This window comes from Taudactylus pleione, unplaced genomic scaffold (assembly GCF_031769625.1).
Source record: "Taudactylus pleione unplaced genomic scaffold, aTauple2 ptg000114l, whole genome shotgun sequence".
NCBI classification, from domain to species: domain Eukaryota; kingdom Metazoa; phylum Chordata; class Amphibia; order Anura; family Myobatrachidae; genus Taudactylus; species Taudactylus pleione.
Window position 1 is genome coordinate 28,731,717 of NW_028284516.1, and position 17,786 is coordinate 28,749,502.

General features: G+C 45.6%; 1 protein-coding gene across 2 annotated transcripts in view; it reads left to right on the forward strand.

Annotated features, from left to right (window-relative positions):
* Positions 1-16,783, forward strand: part of CPA6 (carboxypeptidase A6) — a 161,547-nt gene extending 144,764 nt beyond the window's left edge. For both annotated transcript variants that reach the window (XM_088471583.1, XM_088471585.1), the window contains exons 9-11: positions 2,041-2,243; positions 8,252-8,336; positions 16,476-16,783. In XM_088471583.1, coding sequence (XP_088327709.1) covers positions 2,041-2,243; positions 8,252-8,336; positions 16,476-16,663 — 476 coding nt within the window. In that variant the 3' untranslated portion in view covers positions 16,664-16,783. The remainder of the gene's footprint in view (positions 1-2,040; positions 2,244-8,251; positions 8,337-16,475) is intronic.
* Positions 16,784-17,786: the final 1,003 nt, after the last annotated feature.

Consider the following 17,786-nt stretch of genomic DNA (forward strand, 5'->3'; position numbering starts at 1 on the left):
CCTGCTTCCATTCTCCCAGATTATTATTCTGTCTCCTCCCCCTAGGATTGCCTGCTTCCATTCTCCCAGATTATTATTCTGTCTCCTCCCCCTAGGATTGCCTGCTTCCATCCTCCCGGATTATTATTCTGTCTCCTCCCCCTAGGATTACATGCTTCCATTCGCCCAGAATATTTTGCATTCAGAGTTTATTATTCTGTCTCCTCCCCATAGGATTGCCGGCTTCCATGTTTCCAGAATATTATTATGTCTCCTCCCCTAGATTTGCCTGCTTCCATACTCCCAGATTATTATTCTGTCTCCTCCCCCTAGGATTGCCTACTTCCATACTCCCAGATTATTATTCTGTCTCCTCCCCCTAGGATTGCCTGCTTCCATACTCCCAGATTATTATTCTGTCTCCTCCCCCTAGAATTGCCTACTTCCATACTCCCAGATTATTATTCTGTCTCCTCCCCCTAGGATTGCCTTCTTCCATACTCCCAGAATATTATTCTGTCTCCTCCCCCTAGGATTGCCTACTTCCATACTCCCAGATTATTTTTCTGTCTCCTCCCCCTAGGATTGCCTACTTCCATCCTCCCATATTATTATTCTGTCTCCTCCAGCTAGCATTGCCTACTTCCATACTCCCAGATTATTATTCTGTCTCCTCCCCCTAGGATTGCCTGCTTCCATCCTCCCAGATTATTATTCTGTCTCCTCCCCCTAGGATTACCTGCTTCCATTCTACCAATTATTCTGTCTCCTCCCCCTAGAATCACCTGCTTCCATACTCCCAGATTATTATTCTGTCTCTTCCCCCTAGGATTGCCTGCTTCCATTCCCCCAGATTATTATTCTGTCTCCTCCCCCTAGGATTGCCTACTTCCATACTCCCAGATTATTATTCTGTCTCTTCCCCCTAGGATTGCCTGCTTCTATTCTCCCAGAATATTATTCTGTCTCCTCCCCCTAGGATTGCCTGCTTCCATACTCCCAGATTATTATTCTGTCTCTTCCCCCTAGGATTGCCTGCTTCCATCCTCCCATATTATTATTCTGTCTCCTCCCCCTAGCATTGCCTACTTCCATACTCCCAGATTATTATTCTGTCTCCTCCCCCTAGGATTGCCTGCTTCCATTCTCCCAGATTATTATTGTGTCTCCTCCCCGTAGGATTGCCTGCTTCCATCCTCCCAGATTGTTATTCTGTCTCCTCCCCCTAGGATTGCCTGCTTCCATTCTACCAGTTTATTATTCTGTCTCCTCCCCCTAGAATTACCTGCTTTCATACTCCCAGATTATTATTCTGTCTCCTCCCCCTAGGATTGCCTACTTCCATACTCCCAGATTATTATTCTGTCTCCTCCCCCTAGGATTGCCTGCTTCCATACTCCCAGATTATTATTGTGTCTCCTCCCCCTAGGATTGCCTTCTTCCATACTCCCAGAATATTATTCTGTCTCCTCCCCCTAGGATTGCCTTCTTCCATACTCCCAGAATATTATTCTGTCTCTTCCCCCTAGGATTGCCTGCTTCCATTCTCCCAGATTATTATTCTGTCTCCTCCCCCTAGGATTGCCTACTTCCATACTCCCAGATTATTATTGTGTCTCCTCCCCCTAGAATTGTCTGCTTCCATCCTCCCATATTATTATTCTGTCTCCTCCCCCTAGGATTGCCTGCTTCCATACTCCCAGATTATTATTCTGTCTCCTCCCCCTAGGATTGCCTGCTTCCATTCTCCCAGATTATTATTCTGTCTCCTCCCCCTAGGATTGCCTTCTTCCATACTCCCAGAATATTATTCTGTCTCCTCCCCCTAGGATTGCCTACTTCCATTCTCCCAGATTATTATTCTGTCTCCTCCCCCTAGGATTGCCTTCTTCCATACTCCCAGATTATTATTGTGTCTCCTCCCCCTAGAATTGTCTGCTTCCATCCTCCCATATTATTATTCTGTCTCCTCCCCCTAGGATTGCCTGCTTCCATTCTCCCAGAATATTTGACATTTATTCTAAAGTGCTTCACAAAATTTTTTTTTTTTTTCCAATTTAGAGGAAGGAGCTTCTTTCAATCCATGTGACAGTACCTACTGTGGACCATATGCTGAGTCTGAGCCAGAAGTTAAGGCAGTTGCTCATTTTATTCATAAAAGGAGAAAACATATCAAAATCTATATGTCATTCCATTCCTACTCTCAAATGTTGCTGTATCCCTTTTCATACCAGTATGGTGCCATTCCAAACTACAAGTGTGTGGTAAGTCAGAGTGGTATAGCTGCTAATTGTCATGTTGTCAACATTTATCTAAAATGTTTTAATAAGAGGGCATAAGAGGCATTAGCACATGGCCCACAGGGACAGGGGGCCCCAACATTAGTACTAAATCCTGGATGGATGCTGTGAAGTTCATGTACAATGGTGGGAACTACAGTACTCCAGGTGCAAAGTCCAAATTTGAGTACGTATATACTCGAGTATAAGTCGACCCGAATATAAGCCGAGGTACCTACTTTTACCACAAAAAACTGGGAAAACTTATTGAGTCGAGTATAAGCCTAGGGTGGGAAATGCAGCAGCTGGTAGTGCCCCCAGTAGTAATTCCCCCTGGTTGTGCCCCCAGTAGTAATCCCCCCTGGTAGTGCCCCCAGTGGTAATCTCCCCTGATAGTGCCCCCAGTGGTAATCCCCACTTTCAGTGCCCCCAGTAGTATTCCCCCCCTGGTAGTGGCCCCTGTGGTAATCCCCCCCTTTTAGTGCCCCCAGTAGTAATCCCCCCCTGGTAGTTCCCCCAGTGGTAATCCCCCCTTTTAGTGCCCCCTGTAGTAATCCCCCCCTGGTAGTGCCCCCTGTAGTAATCACCCCCTGGTAGTGCCCCCAGTAGTCCCCCCCCAGTAGAGAGACGTAATAAAAATAAAAAAATAAACACTTACCTGAAACCCCGGCTCCTGGTCCCGCCGCTAACAGCTCCACCTATTCTCAGCGGCTGCTGATTATAACAAACACACAGCTGCTGGCTCCGGCGGCTGTGTGTTTGTGCTGTGTAGCGCTGACCGAACTCTGTCCGGTCAGCGCTACACACTTCACTTGAGTATAAGCCGAGGGGGTACTTTTTCAGCACAAAAAATGTGCTGAAAAACTCGGCTTATACTGGAGTATATACGGTAAGTTGATCTGCCTCCTGTGCCACCAGATGTGAAGGAAACATATTATGGAGCTATAAGTCACAGCTTGCAGATGTAATAAAACACAATTCAGGGTCTCAATTATTACCATTTACCCAGTACCCACAGCCTAGGGGTGCCCAGGAAGAACCAGAGCAGTTTTCAGGACGCTTAGCTGGCAGGCTATTGGGCAGGGTGCATACTGCTTTTTGCATGCTGGCCCTTTACCATAGAAGATATTTGAAGTGAACTCACAATAATATCTGAATTATTTAATGTTTTCTATCTAAAAGCTTTCACAGTGTTCTGAATGTCTATAGTATATCTACACTATGTTGACTCCCACAACACTGCCCCTGTATTGCTCCTGTAAAGGTGATTATTATTGTACTCTCATTGCTGGAACATGCTATAAAAGTCTTCTTGGACCATTCCATGATGGTGAAATACTTGGGGGTTGTGGTTGCAATTTATGTACAGTACTTTCTAGATTTCTTTTTTGTTTCTTATACTGTAGTTTACTTATTCCTGTTTCCAGTATGACTGCCTGAACTAGTGTACTCCTTCATGTGTAGTATACTATGCATTAGTTACTATGTGTTATTTTCACACAATAAATTATTCACCGCTGTTTTACTGAATTACTGTGCGGCAGTATGTCCTTTTGTATTTGCCATTACAAAACAGTGAAATAACGCTAGAAATTCTAATCTGCTTTTTTTGTTAGTATATGCTGAATTCTGCTTGTGCAAATTTTTATTTATGTTATGTAGTATATGATTAAAAATTCACATTACTGCCCTATAAATGCTGACTAGTCTGCAGACTTCAATATAGCATACACTGTGCTCTGCCAAGGTAGGTAACCTGTGAGCCAGGCCATACTGTAACTTGTAGTTCCACAACAGCTGGATAGCCACAGCCTCTGATAATATCTCTGCATGGTGCATTGCTATTGAAATTATCTACAAATTCACCATATTATCTGTCATTGTAAACTATTATCTGTGAATTATTGTCTATCATTTTTACTATTATTCTCGTTTCACTTATTCCAGTTGAAATTTTAAGCCTGATCATTTTCACCGGCAGTACAAATATGACTGTTCCTTAATTTGGACACTAATTACAAAGTCAATGCTTTGTCTGTTTAGTATGTACTGTGTCCGCCAGCTCACTAAAAGCCTGTGGCTGTTTGCCATTCTTGTACCTGCTGCACTTTCCTGCTGTTAATGCATTTTCTGAGTTTACATTGATAAAATTCCCTTTTGTAAATTAATCCGTTATATTTAAAACTAAAGATTAGATTAGAAAAAATTATATAGCCACGGGCGCTTGGAAGAAGTCTCAAATAATCTAAATATATTCAAGAAACAAATATATTCAATAATCACACCATAGATCACACCTCACTGCTATTATATAAATGGTTGCTAGCCAATATACATAATGAGAAATATAGTAGATATAATTTGCAAAATATGCAAAAAAAAAAAAGGGTTAAGAATAGACATAAAAAGTATATATATTTATTTAATAAAAAATTCACAATAATATAAAACCTTTATAAAAAAAATGTTTTTTTTTTTATAGAAAAGATAACCACATATATGCTAACAGTTCCATATCCATATAATATAACTGTGCGAATCGATGTTGTAATATTTGTGTCTCAACCAGCCGTATCTGGCTGTGATGGAAGGAATGGTTATGTAATGCCGGCTGTAGGGATGCCTCCTGTCACAATACCGACAGCGGCATCCCTTAGTGCCTACCCTACCCCCCCTCAGTGGTGCCTGACTCTAACCCTCCCCCTAGGGGTGCCTAGCCCTATCTCCCCCCCCAAACCTAATGTTAACCCTGCTAATTTACCTAAACCCAACCCTGTGCCACGGCTAACACTAAAGGCGCCCCGGGTTCCCTTCGTTCAGGCACGCGCCTTCTGGATTCTGGCATTGGGATTAAGATAGGCGTTGGTATTTTGACGCCTATTTTAGCTCCCTTGTCGGGATTCCAGCGTCGGCATTGAGACCGGCAGCCGCAAACTACATTTCGTGATGGAAATGTAGCTGATCTCACCTCAAAGTCTCACATGTGTGCTATATGGAGTCCACTTGAGGAGAGAGTGCCCGATTAAGCATGTGTGCAAAATAAACTGACCGACTAGTAAATATATTTATAGAGCATTAATTAGAAATGCTGGCTTGCTGGACTTCCATCAATTAGTGACCGCCACAGTGCGATTTTGCAGCATATTTACTCCAACACTGAACCATGGTGCAATGACAGGCAGAGATAGTGAAACGTTAGTACCTCTTGTGAATGCCAATGAACAGGTCTTGTGCTGCTTGAAGTCTCTGCAGTGTGTTTATGCGTCGTCCAGTGTAAGATCAATGATGCACGGATCCAGACATCAATGTTCTTAGGCTGGACGCCACGTTCGATTGACACACAGGCAGTGTGCTGCATAGGAGAAAGGACAGCAAGTTTCCCCCTGCACTTATATACTGAGACTCAGAGAACAGGCTGGAAAAAGTATTGTGTAATGGTCAGACCGCGAGATGAGACAAGTCGCTACAGCCGTGTCAAACTCATCCAAATTGCAGTGTAAAAATAAAACAGCCAGTATTTACCCTGCATGCAAAAAAAAGAAAACATAAATGTATGTACACCCCTTTTTTCCTTTGCTCCCAACCCAGAATCAGCCCTATTGAGAATATGGCCTAGATAGATAATTGGCATGGCACGGTTATCCACAAATGATTAAAATCTGGAATCATATCCAGTAACTCTTCAATGGGGCAAAATTCTGCCCAATTTTAATATAGCCTCTTAGATTAAGTAAATGACCTAGAAACCTGATTACAAAAAGGCATTTGAAATAAATAAAAACAAAGGGCCTGATTCAGATTTGCAAATAGAGTAAGAAAGAGCAAGGAACTGTGCAACGTGGTAGCCGTAAAACCATGCTGCAGACCAGAGCCTTAACTAGACTTTTTGGTGCCCTGTGCCAAAGAGCATTGGTGCCCCCCTATTTTTTAAATAGGGAGATAACACACCTGAAAAAGGACCATTGCCTCATTGGCAAGGGCCAGGGAAGAGATAGGAACGATGGTGGGGATAAAATAAGAGGAAGCTACAAGTGAGAAGGATAATAAACAAAAAATTGACAGGCCCAAACAGCGCCCCCTGCCCTGCGGTGCCCTGTGCCATGGCACTGGTCGCACTACCCTAGTTACGGCCCTGCTGCAGACCTGCAGATGTAAAATGTTCATAGAGATTGAGGGATCTATTTACTAAGCCTTGGATGGAGTTAAATTGAACAGAGATTAAGGGCCTGATTCAGACACACTCACTATCTGCGTACGCTTGCTGGATGCGTATGCAAATTTGTCAAAGTGACGCCACGGAAGCAAACGCTCGCCAAGGCATAAGCACGCCCACCATGTCTTAGAGAGCAGCCACTTTGTCCGAGCGTACGCCCAATCGCAAAGGCAGAGCCGCCCACCAGCACACGTCAACTCCAGGAAGTGTATTATAAAACATTGGTACATCGAGTACCATCGGATGCTAACGCAGTGCTTGCGGTTGCTTTACCCTTCCGCAAGCATTGCGAGGAAATCAGTGTAAAAACAGGCATGTGACGTGTACTATGACGCTGCCTGTTAACTATGCACACCTCCAAAACGGTGTTGAAACACTCAGGCACGCCTGCGTTCGCATTTCCAAACCCCCGTTATTAGTGTCCTGCCCCTGTTACCACCCACAAACGGCCTCTCCTGTAACTCATTACCCTGGGCTGCCTTTGCTGGGCGAGCGACAGGGTTGCGATCTCAATGTGTAGTTCGCGCACCCGCAGAACAAAGCGTGCACATGCGCGTACGCAGAACATCGGGCCGCTTGTGAACGCACAACACGAGCGAGTGGCTCTGAATCAGGCCCTAAGTACCAGTCTATCAGTTCCCAACTGCCATGTCACAGGTGGTGTTTGAAAAATGACAGTTAGGATCTGATTGATTGGTACTTTATCTCTGTTCACTTAATCTCCATCCAAGGCTTAGTAACTAGACCCCTTTAGATTTGGGAGGGGTGTGTCCAAACTGAACTCTAAATTGAAGTAAAAATAAAGCTGTGCAGTATTTGTGGGCTACATGCAGAAACAGCCAGTATTTACCCTGCATGCAAATTTTTTTTATGTATTTGCTCCCTTTGCATTGCTACATGGTTTATAGAGCTACTTGCTCTATCTTACTCTATTCCCAACTCTGAATCAGGCCCAAAATACAGTGGCCTGACCTTAAAACCATACCTCCCAACTGTTCCGCATTCAGCGGGACTGTCCCGTTTTTCTGGGACTGTCCCGCTGTCCCACCCGCAGGCCGCAGTGTCCCGCGGTGGGGGGGAAATTGGGGGAAGCATACCTGCTGCTCTGCATAGCACTGGGGGAAGCCCGGGGCAGACCAGCATCTCAGAGATGCTGCACGCCCCTTAGTGATGTAAACGGTGGAGTGCCATCAGGACACACCCCTTTACGGTCAGGCCATGCCCCCTTTTCGGGTGCACACACCGGAGGCGAGCGGAAGTCCTGACTCTCCGGGTAGAAAAGTTGGGAGGTATGTAAAAGCATTCTATAGGTACAATAATTATTATTATTATTATTATCATCATCATCATTAACATAGATTTGTAAGGTGTCGGACAGTAAGGAAGAACTGGACATACATAAAACTGGGATATATACAGTAGGTTTTCCACTTTGGCCCTGTTTGAAAGCAGATAATGCAGTATTCTGGGTAAGAAATATACTACTAAATAAGATCTGATCCTCCCCCTGTTCGCACAATTAAATCTTGATGTATTTACTAAGGTACTGTACAGTATAATCACTCTTTTGGATTCACCATTCTTGCTCTGCGATTTTAATAGATAACAGGGAATAGCAGAGCTACCACTCCCCACCAGGGAAGCTTAGATCAATTTAGTCCAATGATATCTATTGTTTCACATATAAAAACTCATATTAACACATATCACGTATAGAATATACCTAAAGTTTACTATTACATTGCTAATATATCTTTTTTCTTTTTATCTATATAAACAGGAATCAGCTGCACAAAAAGCTGTCCAAGCGATAAACTCCGCTTATGGTGTGCGGTATAGACATGGTCCAGCTTCCACTACTTTATGTGAGTATATTGTTATAATAAATAGTGTTCTGCCTTTGCTGTGAATTGCACCAAGGCAACCTTTGGCATTTTCAAACCACTTTAAAAGTAATTTACATGCAAAATTTTATTAAAAGGATTTTTAAAAAATGAGGACACGTCTGTATAAAAATATATATGTATATTTATATAAAGATAGATAGATAACCCTTGTTTGTACTTCGCTTAGTGTAATTAATTTACCTGTGTAACCCACCCTGCCGTACGTCACGCTGGCACGGATAAACCCATATGCATGCTTTGTTTGGATACATTGGACTGCTTGCGCTCAACACCTGCTGCTGACCAAATTTACCACAGGTTGTCTTTGTCAGTCCCGCGTGGGTTACCGACCACAGGAATCATATATCTGACTACAAGAGTGGACTTCCTACTCCTTGTGACAGTATGAGCTCTTTATATGAGTGGCTTGTGCACCTTCACTCAAGTCTCAGCCATTGAATGCTGTAGCTCCTACAAAGTGATAGTTGGCCTCTCTGTGGCTTTCCTTGTAGGTCTCCTTCTTGCTCTGACCAGGGGTGCTGAGAGGGGGGGAGAGTGGGTACTAATAACCTGGGCCCGCGTTTGCTCGAGGGGCCCAGATTCGATGCCGCCCCCCTCCTCCCTGTCACCTGAGCAGCCCAGCACATGCTGCTGTGTGCTGGGCTGTAAAGAGAGATTGCTTGCTGCTGCAGCAGCAGTCTCCTATGCCTGTGGGGGGGAGCGATCAATATGATTGCTCCCCTCCCAGGATATGTGCTGGGCTGAGGGGCTCATAGCGCCCCCTCCCCAGCGCACACTTCGCAGCGCTGCAACAATGGTTTTTTTATTTATTTTTCTTAAGGGAGCGTGGCCACACCTCTGTGATTAGGCCACACCCTCTTCACCCAGGCCCCGCCCAGCTCTTGGCAGCCCTGGCTCTGACACTGAGTTTTGAGGGTTGGCCAGGTCTAGGCAATGCTTGGGTGGTATGATGCAGCTTCCATTTCCTCACATGTGATACCACAGTGCTCACTGGATTATACAAGAACTTGGATATTTATTATGTAGCTTTTTCCTAACTTGTGCATGTCTATATAATTATCTTTATGTTTTGACTATGATCGTTGGTGTTTATTTTCACAGCTTTCCTTCAGTTTCACAGTATTATATCTCAGATTCATAGCTAGAGACTAATTGAGAGTCAATAGTTAGGGCAATATCATTTAATCGTATAAACTTGGAGCTTCCACAGCAAAGGAATTGAATACTTACGCAAACATCATTTTTCAGTTTATTTAAAAAAACTCTGCAGACAAATAATGAATGTACTTTAACCACTTGCCTGGCACTGTCGTATCAGATACGACCATACCAGACTGGGCTTTAACTGACATAGTCGTATCTGATACGACCAGTCAGAAATGACCACTGGGCGGCTGCGGGAAGCTAATCTTCCCACAGCCGCCAACATCAGAGGGACCTGCTGGTCCCTCTGCACCCGTAGCTGCCACTCCAGTGTGTCCTGATCACTGCTGGCCACAGTGATCAGGCATCCGGCGGCACCCCCCTCCCTGCGCGGCTCCAGTGTATCTTGATCACTGTGGCCAGCAGTGATCGGGCAGCCTGCGTGATCTTCCGGACTGGCAACCAGTGCCACTTTATCTTCTCCCGGCATGGCTGGGTCCCCTTCCCCCTGCACTGCAGAGTCCCCGGGCAGGCCCATGCTCTTCCGGCGCTGCAGTGACTCCCTACGCTGATGCTACTCCACCCTCTTCCCCTGGCGCTGCAATGTCCCCCAGGCCGGCCCACTCTTCTGCAGCGCTGCTGTCCCCGAGCCAGCACACCATCCACCCCCTCCTCCTGGCGCAGTGTACTCACCACCTCCTCCCGTCGGCAGCTGCTGGGTGTCCGTCGGCAGCTGCTGCTCTGTGTGCTTCTCCTCACGGCCCGGCAGCTGCTGCTGATGTGTGCCGATGCCCTCCTCCTTCCAGGAGGCGGCTGCTGATGTGTGCCGGTGCCCTCCTTCTCCTTCCGGGCGGCTGCCGATGTCTGCCAGTGTCCTCCTTCTCCTTCCGGCCCCGCGGCTGCTGCTGATGTCTGCCAGTGTTCTTCTTCTCCTTCCGACCCGGCGGCTGCTGCTGCTTTGTATCCAGCGACCGCCCCCTTCTTCTCGGCGCAGCTGTCAGTGAGTGTGTCCCCCTCGGAACAATTGTAGTGTGCATGTATGTATATATATGGGTATGTATGATATATATATATATATATATTTATGTATATATTTATATGCATGTATATAGATATATTCATATATACATATGCATATGTGTATATATATATATACATACACTGTATGTGTATATATATATATACTGTATATGTATATAGATTGCGTGTGCAGCCCCCCAACCGATGTTAAGGAAACATCGGCAGCTGCGTTCTCAAACAATCAATTGTTTCTATCGATGTTTGAACCCATCGGCCATCGATGGTACAGCTGTCAATGGCCATCACTACAGTATACCATAAAAAAATATATTTTTATGGTATATGGTGTTAAAAAAAAAAAATTGCGTTGTAATAGTTTTAAAAAGATGTTCTTGACCTAATTCAATCATAAAAAACCCGACAATTTCGGAGCGGTTTTTTGAAAAAAAAAAAAAAATCGTCACTTAAGTGGTTACGAGCCTATTGGCTATAACAGTGGAAATCGACATCTTTGGGGTTCTTATCTGCCAACACATCATAGAAGAGAGACACATTGTTCCGTATAGTGGGCCTGATTCAGACCCGCTCGCAAGTGGGTCGATGGTGCCCTGGTGCGCATGCGCACGACGGAGGGAGCTCCGTCGTGCGCATGCACGAGACCCGCATAGCGACAGCCAAGCTGTCGCTATGGGTCTCGCACCAAAGGGGGCGTGCTGTCGATGGTGAGTGACAGCACGCCCCTTTGGTGGGCGTGCCGGGGGCGTTGCTGCCCAGACGGAGGCGTTCCCATGGGAACGCCTACCGTCTGGGGCCGGCCCCACTGACATCACTAGTGATGTCAGTGGGAGTGCTTTTGGCTCTGATAGAGCCAAAAGCACTCCAGGGCTTGTGGCAGCGAGACCCTACCACAGGGTCTCGTCGCAAGCCCGATGGTCGCGATGGTCTTGACCATCGCGACCATCTTTTTGGCTGCTCGCATAAGCTGTGGGTGGTCACCCACAGCTATGCGAGCGGCCAGGAGGCCGCTCCAATTTTAGGTAGGAGGGCCCTGATTCAGAGCGAGCGCTCTGGTCAGAGCGTCCGGCTCTGACTCAGGCCCAGTGTCCAGTATTTTCTGCTTAATATAATGATTTAATAAAATATAATCTCGGCCAGTGTTTGGACTATTTAGTCACGCAAAGCATTTATTACACCATCACAATACTTATATTATGTATATTGTAAAAACAGATTCACAAGTGACTGCTTCAGAAATGTATTTATTTATTATCAGCTATTTATATAGCGCACACATATTTCTCGCTCTATAGAGAATATTTGCCCATTCACATCAGTCCCTGCCCCAGTGGAGCTTACAATCTATATTACCTCATACTCACTAGGGCAGTGGTCTCCAACGTTAATTGAGGTGTGAGCTACTTTAGAAAAATTAAACCTCTTGAAGAGCTACTAAAATTGTAGTAAAAAAAAATCTGGTTAATAACCGAACAATTGAAGGTAATTTATTGAAAATTAAAAAAAAAAAAAAATGTTTCCTAGGAAATAAAATGCATTTAATTATTACAGTGATATTGTTGTAGTTTGTAAATAAAATGTTAGCACAGGCACATTTCACTATAATTTACCAGCTCCAAGGCGGTACGTGCAGTAGAGGAGCAAAAGATATAGGCAGGGCTGCTGTGTGATTTTCCGGCAGGGCAGGGCGGGAGTCACTCGCTACACCATAGTTTGGACTCCGTGGGTGGAACCACAGGAAGCACGTCAGATGATAGCTGTAGAGGCTGCATCAATCACCTAACGTGCTTCCCTGTGGCTCCATTCATGGCGTCGATGCCACTGGGGAGCACATGTCAGAGGTCACTTCCTCCTAGTTGACTCGGCAGTACTGCATCTAGATGAGCTACCAAAATTTAGACCACGAGTTATAGGTTGGAGACCACTGCACTAGAGGGTAATTTTTTTGTGAGCCAATAAACCTACCAGTATATATATACTATCAGGGTCCCCACATTAAATGAGCTGACTGCTGTCATATCAGTGTGGCAGAGTTAATATATTGTCCTCCACTATGTATCATGTATCCCAGCCGACCCGAGCCCCTATAGAATGATATAGCGGTCAGCCGTACACATAGCACGATATGGTGTATGACGGCACGATATAGCCTTCCCTCTTTCACTTATCTGCATACCGTCATCAGCAATGTCGTCACATCTGACTTGCAGCACAGCTGATGGGACGACATCGCTGATGACATACGTGCATGCGCGGTTGTGCTTACATATCAGACGATATGTTTTTCCGATCTGCGTCGGAGTGATATTTCTTCCAATATATCTTCTAGTGTGTATCCGGCCTTATTCACCATGACAATCAGGAAGGAGTTGGGGGCCTGATTCAGAGCCGGACGCACTGACAAGAGCGCTTGCTCTGAATCAGGGCCCTCCTACCTAAAAATGATGATTGTCGCGATGGTCAACACCAGTGGCGGGCTGGGCCGGGTGCCATCTGCCCCCCCGGGCCGGTACAATTCTCATGTTCCAGGGCTGCCAGGCTGCGGCAGGATGCGATGCTCCTGCTCCCGTGGCCGTGCTGCTGTCCAGAGGAGAGATCCGATCTGATTAAAATAACAGGGGAAAATGGCTGCCCCCATATCAGGCTACAAAAAAATGGCCGCTGTCGACCAATGGGGAGCCCGGTTTCCCTACCCAGAATTCCAAGAGGCTGGAGAATGTGAGAAGGGGCGTGGCTTATCGGGGGAGTTGGGAAGAGCCTAAAAGGAGTTGAATGTCACCCATGGAGGAGAGAGGGCAGAGTATGGGAGTGCCTGCCTCCTGTCTTCACCCATACCAGGTAAGTGGAAGGTGGAGTGGGGCATATATATATATATATATATATATATATAAACTAGATATATCTATATATATCTCTCTCCCTCTCTCTCTCTCTATATATATATATATATATATATATAATTTATATTAGTGTGTCACAGTGGCATAAAGTTTGCGTTGCTTTGTTATTTAAAATGTGTGTGCTGACTAAGTGTGCCTGTCTGTGTGTGTCTGTGTGTGTGAGAGCGTGTATGTACATCGTACTTGCCTACCCTCCCGATTTGGTCGGGAGCCTCCCGAAAATTGGGTGCCGCTCCCGACCTGCCGGGAAGGCAGGCAAGTTTCCCGGCAGCTGCCGACCCCTCCTGCCCCCCACCGCAATTACAAGAAGCTCCCCGGCAGCAGGGGGCCTGTGACGCGATTCACGCCGAATCGCGTCATTTGGCCCCGCCCCCTGCTTCACACTGCCTGTAATATCGGCAGTGTAGCGGGGCCAAAATGACGCGATCGCGTGGCTCCGCCCGCAAACTCTTGTAGTCTGGCCGGCCCCGCCCCCCCAGTCAAACCGATCTGGCTGCTCCCTCCTGGAAGGGGCAGCCAGATAGTCGCCAAGCATGATGTACATACATATATATAGTTGAAGTGGAATCTTGAAGTGGGGGTATGGAAATATCAGGGGGGCTTTACTTAGGTAGGCCCAAATCCTGAGCCCCCTGATACTTCCATACCCCCACTTCCTCCTACCCACAGCACACCACACACCATAGCTCATAGCATATTTCACGCCGCCCACGTCACCCTGCTCTGCTCTGGTGTCCGCGCTCTCTTCCCTGGACCCTTCACCAATCTTTGTCCTAGGTGGCACTGGCATTTTGAATTCAGTTCCGGCTGTGAGCAAATGACGGCTCGCGGACCAGCAGCCAATCAACGGGCGGCCACGTGACCGCTCCTGATTGGCTGCCGGTCTGCTAAACGTGATTGGCTGGCGGCCAGAGCCAAATTTAGACTTGCAGCTGCTTGGTGACCGGTGCAGAGACAATGATAGTCCCAGCGCCGGCCTCCCTTGATTGGCTGCTGCTCCACGAGTCATGATTGATTTGCGGCGGAAATCAAATAAACGAGCAGAGAGCAGCCGCTTGTCGACTGGCGCTGGGACAGTGACAGTCCCAGTGCCGGGCGGGTGCCGAAGTGAAGTGATGGCATGACATACCATTTCATACCGGCACACTTCAAGCACTGTAATAAAAAAAAATAAAAAAATTATATATATATATATATATATATATATATAGACAAGAGGTCGAAAACAAGACTGGCCACACACTAGACTAACTTTCATCCAACCAGCCAACTAGTTGATTGGTTGGAATGAAAATCTGGTAAGGAATGGGAGTAAATGATGATCAGCAATGTGCTCCTAAATGCCAGAAAACAGATGAAAATGGTCGTTAGAGAAGTTTGTTAAATGTTTGATCTAAACAATTTGTTCAAACAACAGTTTCTGTCCATTTTCCGGCGTTTGGGAGCAAATTGCTGATTGTCATTTGCTTTCATTCCTTACCAGATTTTCATTCCAACCAATCAACTAGTTGGCTGGTTTGATGTAAGTTGGTCTAGTGTGTGGCCAGCTTTATAGTTTAATGGTGGGTACACACTATACGATATGCTCCCTGAGCGATATCGTGTAGTGTGTCCCCGGCAGGCTGTGCTCAATGTCGTTCATGACATTGAGCACAGCCGCTGAACGATATCATTAACGAAATCGTTCAGCGCCGGGCTCTCTCCCCCATTCCCCAACATGCAGCAACCTGACGAGGTCGTCAGATTGTGCTGCATGTTCAGGCAATGGGCAATGTCGTTATCGTTCAGTCGTCCACTTTATCGCCCAGTGTGTACGCACCTTTATATATTCAATGTCATTGAAAAAAAAAAGGAATTATTATGTGTACCACATAGGATCAAAAATCAGGCATGTAGTAGTTTAATTTCTCATCAGGCCATGGTGCACACTCCCAACATTATTGTCATGCCCATTTTTTAAATTGCATTTGCCAGTAGAAAAGCCGGGCCACTTGGTTTGGTTTGCTCCCCAGGCTGAAAGTTGCCAGCCAGCCCCTGGTCAAGACCATCGGGCTTGCGACGAGACCCTGCGGTAGGGTCTCGTGGCCGCAAGCCCTGGAGTGCTTTTGGCTCTATCAGAGCCAAAAGCACTCCCACTGACATCACTTGTGATGTCAGTGGGGCCGGACCCAGGCGGTAGCCGTTCCCATGGGAATGCCTCCGTCTGGGCAGCAACGCCCCTGGCACGCCCACCAAAGGGGGCGTGCTGTCGGTCACCATCGACAGCACGCCCCCTTTGGTGAGAAACCCATAGCGACAGCTTGGCTGTCGCTATGCGGGTCTCGCGCATGCGCACGACGGAGCTCCCTCCGTCGTGCGCATGCGCATTAGGGCACCATCGACCCGCTTGTGAGCGCTCAGCGCTCGCGAGCGTGTCTGAATTAGGCCCTGAGACCATCTGCCTGCATGCCCAAACCCCCTGTGCACAGGGCAACATGGTAGCTTCTCTAACCTGGGCATCCTAAAATCTGCTCACTTCCACCATAGATTAAGGGAGGCATGACTTAGACAGGAGACCACTTACACTAGAATGCACAGATGTGGGCGTGGTGACATATCATGGCATTGGAGTCACTATGCCAGAGTACACCAGAGAGTAGAGAAAAAGTTTGGGGGTAGCAGGGGTAACCGTCGCCAACATCTTTCAGAGACATCCTTTATTTTTGTGGCAGGTGGTCTCAGTGGTGTGTCCGGGGCCCTGGGCAGAGACCTAAAGCTGCCTCATGGTAGCGCCGACCCTTAGAAAATATTGTGACCAAACTGGCAATTGTCCCACATGTATTGTCTTCCTTTAGATATCAGGTTGCCCCAGACCCTTTGTAAATAATGGTTTTGTTTTAGAGGAACATGAAGTTGTTGTTTTTTGACTGACAACAATAAACCCCCCTTCAGCAAATCAGAAATATATTCCAGTTATTAATGATTTTCTAAAATGTTGGAAATTTACTAATATACAGAATGTTTTTGTTTTTTTTACCAGATTTGAGTTCTGGCAGTTCCATGGATTGGGCCTATAATAATGGCATCCCATATGCATTTGCATTTGAACTTCGTGACACTGGATATTACGGATATATGCTACCCGAGAGCCTAATTCGACCAACTTGTATAGAAACAATGTTTGCAGTTAAAAATATAACAATGCACTTCCTCAAAAAATGCCGCTAGACAATCAGATGTATAGTTTTTATTTGTTATATTTGTATGGGGTGTCAAATACCACCTTACATTATAGATGGTCATTTAGCAGTGAGGAATTGTCCATAGGCACAATAACAATAAAATGTTACCAATACTGTCTGTATTTTAAATCTATCTAATATGGAACATGTATAGGATATGATAAGTATTTCCTCACTTTCCTGGAACGAAACTGAATCTAATGATAATCTCCTTAAAGGTACATACTGATTGTCAATTTTATATATGAATGTGGTATGGCACTGTGATGATTGTTTTTTTTTTTTCTTTACTCACTACTCTGCAATCAAATAAATCCTTCACACACAAGTATTAAATAAAGTTATGGGCAAACATAGGGAGGGCTTCCATTTGCCTGTATTGGCCAGCAGTTCAAATCATGATAACAATGGCAGCAGTATATAATACCCACTATATAATACTATACAATTATCTGTCAGATACCTGTCCAATCTGGCTGGTTGGAATGAAAATCTGGTAATGTATGGGAGCCAATGACAATCAACTATTTGCTCACAAACACTGAAAAACAGACAAAATTTGTCATCCAGACAAATTGGTTAAATGAAATGAATTTAACCAGTTTGACCAATCATTTTTGCCTATTTTCCAGTGTGTAAGACCATATGGTCGACGATCATTGGCTCCCATACATTACCAGGTTTTCATTCCAACCAGCCAGATTGGACAGATATGTGACAGATAATTGTAGAGTGTATGCCCAGCATTAGGAATGAGTTTGGGAAACACTGGCTTATATTATAGACCAGTGTTTCTCAAACTTGGTCTGTAGAGACCCCTAAGTTCAGGTTTTACAGATCTCCACAGTATCACAATAGAAATAATTAGCACCATCTGTGGATCTTTTGAAATGTGAAATACACCTGTGCACCAACTGGAAAACACGCACTGTCCTTTCCAATAGCCCTCACCCGATCTGAGACACATGCTTCTGCACTCTGCTGCTCAGTACCAGCCCCAAAACCAGCACAGTTGGGACAAGCAGAGGAATATCTTGGTTTGTTATTGAATGTATAGTTAAATAAAACTGCTGCCGAGGTTCCAAGCAGCCACTGCTACTGGCTGAAAA